Raw genomic sequence first — 11,428 nt, forward strand, 5'->3', positions numbered from 1 at the left:
CGAAGTCAGACAGTCAACCGGCTGAGCCACCCAGGCACCCCTAAAATGAATAAACGTTAAAAAAATAAAAAATTAGGTTTCTTTTAAGCTCAATTAGTACAGTTAGTAAGTGCCTCATATAAAAATCAAATGAATAACTGCCTAGTGAAAGGTTTCAAATTTTGTTTTTAACTCAGAACACTCTCTGGATAAATTCTCAGATTGCCAAGGGGTATTACACGCAGTCTGCACATACTCCTATACAGCAGTCCCCCATGATCGGAGGCTTTGCTCTCTGCGGTCCGCCGTGGCCCGGAAGTGAATGATCCTCCTGATGTATCATCAGGAGGTCTGTAGTAGCCTACCTTTATGTCTCAGTGCTACGTCACTCATCTTGCTTCACGTGGGCATTTTATCATCTCACATTATCACAAGAAGAAGGGTGAATACAGCATAAGAAGGTATTTTGAGAAACAGAGACCCCATTAAATAACCTTTATTATAATTGTTCCACTTTATTATGTTATTGTTAATCTCTTACCTATGCCTAATTTATAAGTTGAGCTGTCATACAGGGAAAAAAACCCCAGTATACAGGGAGCTCAGTACGGTCTGCAGTTTCAGGCGTCCATTGGAGGTCTTGGAATGTACCACCCACAGATAAGGGGGGACTGTTAGACTTCAGTGGTCAGTAAATAAGGATGGGGATTAATGGATTTCCTCTGCCTGGCTGCTTTGCTGGACTCTGCAGAGAATATACTTTCTCGCTGATCTTTGCGGAAGTGTGTGCATGTGTCCTGTCTGCAAGCTTTGTCCTGGCCTGGCTCTGTTGGTAACGAGGTCTCTCCACCATACTATACTTCCAGGTGATGACACATCTCCATGTGATTGAAGAGAGAAGGAACCAAAGCCTCTCACTGCTCTACAAAGTACCTTATGTAGCCCAAGAAATCCAAGAGGAAATCGGTGGGTGCTGCGTTTGTACTGAGGTCTGTGAGGGACTTTGGCCAAGGCTCAAGGGTGGCAGCGGTACAAGGGCCAGGAAGCTAGGCATTAGCACTCCAGGGTTTAGGTCTGGAATTCACTGGGGCTTATGTGGCAAGCAAGGTCAAGGAGTAACCTGGGGACAGATGTACTGGCGGTGAGCCACAGAGCCTTGAGTTTCTTAACCTTTACTCTGTTACCGGAAGAAAAATTGAGGGTGTGAAATTGCAAGGGACCGGGGAGTTTCCTGTTGCCCTTTCCCCCTTAATTGCTGATGCATTTCAAGGCACCTATTTTACACACATTCTCACTTCCTCTCTCTCTTCTGGTCTTCATTTTTTTTTTTTTTTTTGTTTATTTGGCAAATATTTATTGTGTCTACTGTGTGTCACAGAGGGAAAATGGTGTAGACCGTATATCCTGGAGGTCATGTTATAGTATGAGACAGACAGGAGAACAAGAAAAGGAGTGCCATGTGGGGGCATCAAATAGGGTGGAATGGCGGAGAGTGGCTGGGTGGTCAAGGGGTTTGTCTTGGGCGCAGTCAGCTGGGACCCACATGACAAGAAGGAGCCATCCACACAAAGACCACAAGGGGAAAAACATTGTTAGCAGAGGAAATGACTACTGCAGAGGCCTGAAGTTTAAGTCAAGTGTGGACACATTTGAGTAGATCAGTGTGACTAGAACATAGTGAGGGAGAAATGGGGCCAAAGAAGTTGGCAGAGACCAATTTGTTCAGAGATTTTAGCAAAATCAAGGAGTCTGGGTTTTATTCTAGGATAAATGGAAAGCTGTTAGAGAGCTTTAAACTAGGGAGTGACCAGATCTGAATTACGCTTTAAAAAAGAACATGAACTAAAGAAAAAATTACTTGGCTGCTATGTGCTATTAAAATTAGAAACCTGCCAGGAAGCAATTGTAAAAATCCAGGCGACAAATGCTGATCGTGGGCACTAAGATGGTAATGGAGGACATAAACAGATGTGGGGGCTTTCGGGCACGTTGCAGACGAAGGGCAAACGGTGTGCTGCTGGGTTGGATGCCGGAGGTGAGGGACAGGAAGACATTGAGGGTAATGCCCAGCCTTCCATTGTCAGCAGCTGAGTGGATGGTGATGCCACACTTGACTAAGGAAAAGCGTTCTCTTTATACATGATAAAATAGAAGTTGGACATTAAGTGGGGGTGTAAAGGGGGCTGTTCAGTGAGCTGGAGGTCGGGCAGTAGATATGAGGTACAGATTTTCAGATCGTGGCCTATGGATGGCATTTAAAACTGTGCCGTTGGATGAAACCACTGAACCAGAGTGAGTTGGTAAAGAAGAGGAGTTCTGGGGCGCTGGGGTTCCGCGGTGCTACAGGATCGGGGGTGGAGACAGGAGGGAGTTGTCCACTGCGAGCTGGCGACATGCTCCCCTCAGTAGATCCCAAGTTCTGTAATGCCATGAGTTAGCCTTGTTCACACTGGTGGTCCCTCTGAATGCCGGTTCCCTGCCATGCCTCTCTTTGTCAGATGAGCTGCTTCAAGAACAGCGTGCAGACATGGACCAGTTCACGGCCTCTATCTCAGAAACCCCCGTGGACGTCCGGGTGAGCTCCGAGGAGAGTGATGAGATCCCACCATTCCACCCCTTCCATCCCTTCCCGTCCTTACCTGAGAACGAAGGTGTGTATGATTGACAGCGCAGCTTCTCAGCGGCGCTGGGGGTGGGGATGGGCCGGTGGCCTGCGGTTGGAAAGTTGAAGGTAGAATTTTGAACCTGGGTTGTGTTAGGGGGGCTATTTTCCTGGTGACAGTTGGGCAGGGAGATGGAGACTGGATTCATTGAGCACCTACTGTGTGCAGGCACCATGCTGCGTGCCTTCAGATCCTTGGCTTCAGTATCACCATGAGGTTAGTAACATTTCTCCCACTTTAGAGAGATGGTTTGCTGAAATCCTCTTTTTTTTTCTGGTCCTGTCAGCTGCCTTCAGAGTGTATGACACCTTGCATGTGGAAGTCACTCTGCTGCTTAAAGAGCACTTTCACGTTATATTAGGTCATTAGCTTTTCATAACAAGCTGGGGAGCAGGCAGTGGAGAGACGACAGAGGTGACTTTTCAAGGTGATACCTCTGGTGTTGGGGGTGATAAGAAGCCATGTCCCTCTGGCTCCGTCTGGCACGCTTTCTTCTATTCCTTTGCTGGGTCTTGATGTTTAAAAGGATCTTTAAAAGCTGTGGGTCTGCACCAGAAATAAACAAGCTGCTCAGCTCGGTGCCCTGAGACCAGGCTGTGGAATCAGTTTCTATTTATTTGTCTGCTGCTATTGCTGCTGATGGTGGTGGTGATAAAAATAGTGGCCACAGCTATAGAGCCCTTATCATATGCCAGCTTTAGCTAAGCGCTGTGCACGGATGCTCTCATTTAATCCTCAAAATAGCCCTCTTAGGTAGGTACTGTGAGTGTCCTCATTTGGGGATTCCAAGATTTAAAGAGGTTAAGTGTCTGTCCAGGCTCACGTAGCCTGTGGGTGGAGAGTAAGGATTTGAACCCAAGCTGATGTGGTCCTGCAGTCCTGGGTACTGTCTCCTACCTCAGACCAGATGTAGCAGTGCTGGGGCAGAGGCCTGAAGAAGGTACTGAATGGGGAGGATGGGGTACATCCAACTCAGCCTTCAGACTTAAACAGAATGCCTTCTGAACAAGTTACCCCAAAGGTACCAACTCGTATGGTTGACCCTGCGATAGTAAAACGGAATGTGAGAAAGGAGCCAGAGAAGTAAAGAGATCCCACTTTGTTCCTAAAACCTGCACTTACAAATCCCATACCTGCATGGGCTTGTAGGGTGGACGTGCTTACGTATCCCATCTGGGGGTGAGGGCGTCTCGGACAGATCCGAACTAGGACCTTGTCTCCTTGTTAGAAAACCACAATCGATACTGACTGTATTTTTGTTATTTTCTAAGAAAAATAACTTTGTGGGCTAAGCTAAATAATTTGGGAATCTCCCCAAATTTCCCCCCAAGACAGACCTACTTCTTTCTCTCCTATCTTCCAGTCATATGTTGTAGCTCTTAACTGCTGGTTTGTTTATGGGATGTGTCAGGTGTGTTTTTAAGGAAGAATACTTTTTATTTACGTTATAGAGAAATTCTAAGATAGCAATTTTGAAAGAAGCCATTTTCTTTCTTAATCTCCTTTTTTGTGCTGTTTTTTTTTTTTTTTTTTTTTTTTTTTTTATTGTTTTCCTTTCTGCTAGACACTCAGCCGGAGTTGTACCATCCAATGAAAAAAGGTTGGTCTGTCAAAGATGTTCCCTTTAAGACCTCCATTCCTTTGCACTTCCCCCATGTGTCGGGAGGCTCATTTTCTGTTTCATACCATCACCTGAGATTTTTCCACCTCATTTCTCCAGATGTGGCTGTGAGGGGAGCCAGAGTGGCCTTGGGTCCAGCACTTAGAATCTGGTGTCAGTGGTACTGGTTACAAGGTGCCCATCTTAAACTTTCCTTCTGGATATCCAGAGAATACAGAGTAATCAAAACAGATATTTTTATGAGACATTTCTTCTGGGTAGATTTTTTTTTTTTTTAAGTTCATTTATTTTGAGAGAGCAAGAGAGCGTGAGTGGGGGAGGGGCAGAGAGCGAGAATTGAATGAAGCAGGCTTTGCGCCCATCTCACAAACCAAGAGATCTTGACCTGAGCTGAAACCACGAGTCAGACACTTAACTGACTGAACCACCCAGGCGCCCCTCATCTGGATAGATTTTTAAATGTATATTCAACTTAAACAGGTTGGGTGGAATTGCTAGTATATTTGAAAATATGCTTAATTTAGGGGCAGGTGGAGAGTCGGTTCCTTTTACCTCTTCCCCCCGCCCATCCCCCCCACTGCTCCACTACATCTTGCCCTTTCCTTTCAGCTGTACCCAGCCCTGTGTCTGTGCCCACCTGTCTGTCGCCACTAGTCTCCGTCTTGACTTTAGCATTACTCAAACACTTAGAAGCTGATGGATGGAACGGGTTGTGACAAGTGGACTCTGGCTGTGTGGTAGTGAGTGTCCAAGCTTCAGAACAGGCTGGGACTGTGTAAGCACCACGCCGAGTGCCTCGCGTATGTGGCCTCACTTCATGCACTGAGCACACCTACTGGCCGGGGCTTTAGCTCTCTCTGACAGATTAGGCGGTTGGAGAAGCCTCAGACTGCATGATTCGCTCAGAGTCCTGACTGTAAGAAATGGAGGAATCCGAACTCAAACCCAGCTGCTTTGTCTTCAGAGCCTATGCAGTTTCTGTCACATAAAAGGCCGCTGCATTTCCCCAGCTTGTTGGGTGGTCCACAGTCCCAGGGTCATTGTGAATAAGTGCATATGCTTCATGTTCTCAGTGTGTGTTTTATGAGCCTGCTGACTTTGACCAGCTGTGGATGCACCACACGGTGTTCTCTAAGAATTTGATGTTGTGGTTTGTGCCACGGCTTTTTCTCAGAAGAGTGCAATTTCAATCTTGTAAAGATCACTTCTGTGTTAAATGCTTGGTTTTATTCTACCTGGATATGCCTCTTCTTGGAGGTGACTCTGAACCATGCATCCTAGGTATTTACAGATAAAGATGAATTTCCTGGAAGCTTACCTGGCTTTCACCCACATACTTCAGTTGTTGTTAGTTGGAATAATTTAAACATTAACTTTTGTTTTCTTAACATCGCTTGATTATGCCTTTTATAAAAGCAAGGTGGTTTGGGTCAGTGTTTAAGAGAACACGTGAGTTTCACCACCAAAGGAATATCGGAACAGTCTAGACTGGTCATAGGACTTTAAATTAGTTGGTTCAGTGCCGTGTTATTTCTCATGTAGGATTCTGCCCTCTGACCTTTAAAATCTGGAGGAGGAGAGAGAAAGTGATGGAAGGGTTAGAATTTACTAGGCTTGTTCATCCACAACCTTGCTGAGACAGCACCTTTCTAGATTCTTCTTTCTCAGTCGAAGTGCACTATTGCTGTTTCAGTGGCATTTTGAGACTATAAAATCCAGGCCTGATTTAACTTACCCTAGAATCAAGTTGGGAAATTGCTCTTTAAGGTGAAAACTTTAGGAAAAACCAGTGTTATTTTGGGCTGCCTTCTGATGGGTGAACGCATTAGCTAGCCCGCACATTCCACACCTGCAGCAGCTGTTACTGGTGGTTCCGTGTCAACAACGAGCCTGGTTGTGAGCCGGAAGGCCTTGCTGTGGCCGGGCCTAGTGTCATTGGCTCTGGCAAGCCCGGGGACAGCAGTGCTTGGCATTTACTCATGTTTGAGTCCTACTCACACGCAGGTGATCACCTTAGAATGAGGAGTGTGCCATCCAGTTGATCTGTTTATAAGAGGTTCAAATTGTGGACATTTATATTGAACTGTGTATCTTATTAATGAAAAACTCATAGAGTAGGTAGAAATCACATGCTTTCTGAAGCTAAAATAATGAGGATTGCTCCTCACTTTTCCTCTGCCTGGGTTCGTGCTGGGTTCAGTCGAGCCGCATCTTTGGATGCTGTCATTTGGAGTGCCACACACAAGTGATGTCGGCTCAGGCGATGTCTGGCCTTGACAAGAGGAGTGTGGCTAGTCTTGCTCCCTTTACAGAAAGGAACCTTCCACCCTCGTGTTTGAATTCTCCCTGTCTGTGGAATGCTTCCTTCCTGCTCATTCTTGAATGACCACTGAAAATGTGACATCTGTGATCCAGGCCCTCAGAGGGTTGCAGGCTAGAGGGAGACACAGAAGAAAATGAGGATAAACAGTGATTTCGAGTGGTGTAAGCTGGGAATGTCTCCCAAGAGGAGCTGCAGCTTGAAGGACAACTAGGAAGGGTTGGAGGTCAGGGAGGGTATTTCAGGCAGAAAGAATTGCCTGTGGGATAAAATAAGATGCTTGAGACAAATGTGCACATTCATTGCTGGTGTGATGGTTCTTCCATCCAAAGGGAGCGAGCACAGAGTGTTGAAGGAGCAGGTTGTGGGCTTATAGGCACTCGGTAATATCACATACGGGTATTACGTGTTTTTCTGTGCTAGAATGCCTCTGAACTCCACTTCTGTTTATCTTACAATAAACGTTCTCTTCTGAAGGCTGTCATTCCGTTTTTCCAGGTTGGATATTAAGTAAGCACTCTCTCCTCCTCCATTAAACTCATCGGTCCTCTGAAAATGCCTGTACCATTCATCCTTATAGAGCTCAGTGCATCCTCAAAAATGGGAACAAAGTAGCCTATCATGTCGCAGCGGGGGAGGTGATCAGTGAGGGCCCCTGCTTCTGTGAGGTTGGCATGAGATCAGCCCATCCTGGGAAACGCTCAGCTGTGATCTCTCTCCACACAGGATCTGGAGTGGGAGAGCAGGAAGGAGGACTGATCGGTGCTGAGGAGAAAGTGATTAACAGTAAGAATAAAGTGGACGAAAATATGGTGAGCCATTTCTCCCCTCCGCCCTGCCCTGTTTTAATTTTGAGACTAATTATAATGAGTGGCATTGTTTTAGAGGCTTTCCAAATGAACCTCCCTGTGTTCACTTTCCATATGGTAGAAGATGGGTGGGCTCCAACTGGTCCCACAAATCTGCTGTATTCTTTAGCATCTGGCTATGAGAAGGAATAAAGAATTACTTTTCAGCCGTAGCTCTCCTCTTGCGATACAGTGGGGGAAATATATTTGCAACTAAAGATATGAATAAAATATGAGAGGCCATTTTCAAGTGAGTATAGAGATTTAATAACTTGTAAATGGAATAGAGTCGGGTTTGGTTCTTATATTGCCTTTGGTTTATACACACTATTAGTTATTATTCTATCATTTTCTATCACTGATATTTCTGGATTATTGTCAACTGAGGTTTTTTTTGTTTCGTTTTGTTTTTTTAATTTTGAGAGAGAGAGCACAAGCACGCACGTGAGCAGGGAGGGGCAGAGAGAGGAAGACACAGAAACTGAAGCAGGCTGTAGCCTCTGAGCTGTCCGCACAGAGCGCGACGCGGGGCTCGAACTCACGAACTGTGAGATCATGACCTGAATCAAAATCGGACACTTCTCTGACTGAGACACCCAGGCGCCCCAATATTTATTTTTAATTGTTTTTAATGTTTGTTTATTTTTGAGAGAGAGATAGATTGTGGGCAGGGGAGGGGTAGAGAGGGAGGGAGAGAACCTGAAGCAGGCTCCAGGCTCTGAGCTGTCAGCAGAGAGCCCGACAGGAGGCTTGACCCCACAAATCGCGAGATCACGACCTGAGCCAAAGTCAGCCGCCTAACTGAATGAGCCACCCAGGTGCCCCCTGAGTTTGATATTTAAACGTGAATTGTTGGTAATTTATCCTGTAATGTCACTCCATAATGGTTACCTAAAGGAAAAGGCAAGTGGAAGCACTTAGGGAACTAGCTGCAATACAGTAACTTGTGTCCACACTTGTTGCTTCTTTAGGGGTTTGGTGAGTGGATTTAGAAGAACGTGACAAAACTGCTTGGTTAGTGGGTGTCCTCAGTATCCACCTCCCTCCACCAAATAATATGTGGAGTAGAAAAGAAGCTCCATTTATGCTTAATGTCCCCTTCCACCCAGTTGCTGACATTTTCGTACCATTTTAGGTCATCGACGAGACCCTGGATGTTAAGGAAATGATTTTCAATGCCGAGAGGGTTGGCGGCCTGGAGACAGAGCCGGTACGTACATGTTCAGCTCCGGAACCTAAATGCCAGGTTTCCCATGGGTCTCGGCTGCTTCTCTCTTGTCTTCTCATTTCAAATGGAAAATGGAGAGACGCTCGGTATCTCAAACTCTCAAAGACCCCCATCCCCAATTTCCATACTTTTGGGTAAGAAAGCTAAAATTAGGATCTCGATGGAGATTGGAAAAAGTGGGAGTTCTCCTCATAAGGATGGTCCCTTGGAAAGCAGCATCTCAGAGTTCCCTCAGTGTCGGAGTCACGACTCTACAGGGGCCTGGCCCTCCTTGAGCTGCTGGTCTCCCGCTCGCTATCTTTCACATTGTGCGAAGAGTCGCTGAGACCTTGTCGCACATCTACTTTGTTATCGTAGGAATCCGTGGGGCCACTGCGGGAGGACTTCAGTCTGAGCAGCAGCGCCCTCATCGGGCTGTTGGTCATTGCAGTGGCCATCGCCACGGTCATAGTCATCAGCCTGGTGATGCTGAGGAAGAGACAGTATGGCACCATCAGCCATGGGATTGTGGAGGTGAGTAGCAGGGGCTCTCTTGTGACTTGGCCTTGAGGTGGTGATGGTTTGCTCTGTGCAGTCAGAGAGGCTTATGGAATTCAGACATCTTAACTTCGTGGGTGCTGCACTTCAATTAAATTACTCACTGGATTATTAGATCATGTTTTGGAAGTCAGTCCCAACCGAATTATGTTGGTCCTATCACAAAGGGCTGTTGCCAGCTCCGACGGTGAACGTGAGGAAACCGTAAGAGCATTTTATGCTGCAGAGGGTGAAAACTTCCTGAGTATTTTCTTCTTTCAGGTATGTTAGATATTTGAGAATGAGGACTGTTGATACTCTTTTTTATTTTTGTTCTTGTTATTGACTTGTTTTTTTAAGGAGCAAACCAGGTATACGACCAATCAGGCAACCCTGGCAATCATGAATCTTAAAAATATGAAATAGAAGTAATATTTTTTTTTAACGGGGGAGAAAAGCAACAGGAAATTTAGAGCCAGAGCAGGCTGTTTTCTGTTCCGTCTTCTGCTGGTTCATAATTAGAACTGCTTACCACTCATTTTGTGGTGGGGGATGGGAATGGCCGGGGTGTCTTGGTTCCAGAAAACAAATATAGTAAAGAATATGATACGGGGCGCCTGGGTGGCTCAGGCGGCTGAGTGTCCAACTTCGGCTCAGGTCATGACCACGCGGTTTGTGAGTTCGAGCCCCGCGTCAGGCTCTGTGCTGACAGCTCAGAACTTGGAGCCTGTTTCGGATTCTGTGTCTCCCTCTCTCTCTGCCCCTCCCCTGCTCACTCTCTCTCTCCCTCTCTCTCAAAAATAAATATTAAAAAAAAAAATTAAAAAAAAAGAAATATGATACACTCTGGAAAATTGGTTCAGATGTATGTCCACCTCCTGCTGGACACCAACTTCATTATGGAATTTCAGAGCTGGAAAAGACCCCAGGGATCTTGGGGTCCCAGTCCTTATTTTCTGGGGAACGCTCCCCTGTGCTGTCCTGAACAGTAAGTAGCAGTACCGAGACGTGGTCGTCACGGTGGTGCTAGGAAATTCAGTTCACTCTGTTCTCTAACTCGGACCAAGCTTTCAGGACTTGCGCTTTCAGAAGCCTCTCTGACCCTCTTCTTTTCTTTCTCCTCCTCCTGTGTCCTCCCCACCAGCTCTTGTGTGGTGTCCCCAGTGGAAATGGGACACCCAGTTGACCTCACTTCCCAGGGGAGTGCACAGCAAACACCTTAGGTCTTCTGACGTCCTGTGCAATTCTCTTGTGGTACAGTGCAGTGATATTCCGTCTCTCTTCCTCCAGGTTGACCCAATGCTCACCCCAGAAGAGCGTCACCTGAACAAGATGCAGAACCATGGTTATGAAAACCCGACCTACAAATACCTGGAGCAGATGCAGATTTAAGTGGGAGAAAGCAAGTGGCAGCGCCTGCTGGGGGAGGTGCTGCAGGTGGGCTAGAAGGGGTCCAGCATTTTGGATCAACTACTGGACCAGCAGTGCTTCCAGAGGATTCATCTGATGTGCAGACCTTCTGGATTGTTAGGACTCTAAAATACTACTGTAGAATCACAATCTCCATTCTTTTAAATGGGTGAAAAATGTTAATATAACAATATATGATATATAAACCTTAAATGAAAAAATGATCTATTGCAGATATTTGACTGATGTAGTTTTCCTTTTTTAAATTAATCAGAAATCCCACTTCCATTGTATTGTGTCACATACGCGCTCTGTAAATGGGAAATGTTGGTTTTTGGTGATAGACTGTATATGCAGGCCGTTCCAGCTGTATTGTATGTGTCACTCCTTTAGGCTCATTCACTGTCCTGGTTTTTATTAGGAAAAAAACAAAAAAACAAAAAAACCTAAGGCAGTATTCCCTTGTTAAATGAGCTAGCTTTCAGAAAGTTGCCCAGAAACTAAATGTTAAAGGGAACCGTGATTGACCATTCAAACACATCATGATACTCTTGCAAAATTATTTTAAAGGACCAGTTCTTTGGAAGTCAGGTGTTCCCAGTGCTGGGTACCTTGGTGTCACAAGGAGGTTAAAAGCATTTGAGCCCCGGCATCTTTTAGTGAGAGCCTCACGTATACAGGTTAGGGCATCCACTACTGCTTTCCTTCTGAATCCAGTTCTTCCACAGAAATTAGCCTGTAGTTTGTATATGACGTTCTTCCACTGTCTGCCGTTACTGACCGTAGCTTTTTACTGCTCACTTCCCTTCCAAGTAACGTCCATACGTGCTGTCTTTTCCTCTT

The 11,428-nt window shown here is 45.8% G+C and overlaps 1 protein-coding gene across 4 annotated transcripts in view; it reads left to right on the forward strand.

Moving 5' to 3' along the window:
• Positions 1-10,726, forward strand: part of APLP2 (amyloid beta precursor like protein 2) — an 86,685-nt gene extending 75,959 nt beyond the window's left edge. For 2 of the 4 annotated variants that reach the window (XM_047070854.1, XM_047070856.1), the window contains 7 exons: positions 846-945; positions 2,478-2,630; positions 4,207-4,242; positions 7,310-7,395; positions 8,567-8,641; positions 9,017-9,172; positions 10,466-10,726. In XM_047070854.1, coding sequence (XP_046926810.1) covers positions 846-945; positions 2,478-2,630; positions 4,207-4,242; positions 7,310-7,395; positions 8,567-8,641; positions 9,017-9,172; positions 10,466-10,567 — 708 coding nt within the window. In that variant the 3' untranslated portion in view covers positions 10,568-10,726. The remainder of the gene's footprint in view (positions 1-845; positions 946-2,477; positions 2,631-4,206; positions 4,243-7,309; positions 7,396-8,566; positions 8,642-9,016; positions 9,173-10,465) is intronic. The other 2 variants (XM_047070855.1, XM_047070858.1) reach the window with 1 other exon arrangement.
• The last annotated feature ends 702 nt before the right edge of the window (positions 10,727-11,428 follow it).

This window comes from Lynx rufus, unplaced genomic scaffold, assembly GCF_022079265.1.
Source record: "Lynx rufus isolate CCGP_SWC_20201006 ecotype Redwood Valley unplaced genomic scaffold, mLynRuf1.p SCAF_9, whole genome shotgun sequence".
NCBI classification, from domain to species: domain Eukaryota; kingdom Metazoa; phylum Chordata; class Mammalia; order Carnivora; family Felidae; genus Lynx; species Lynx rufus.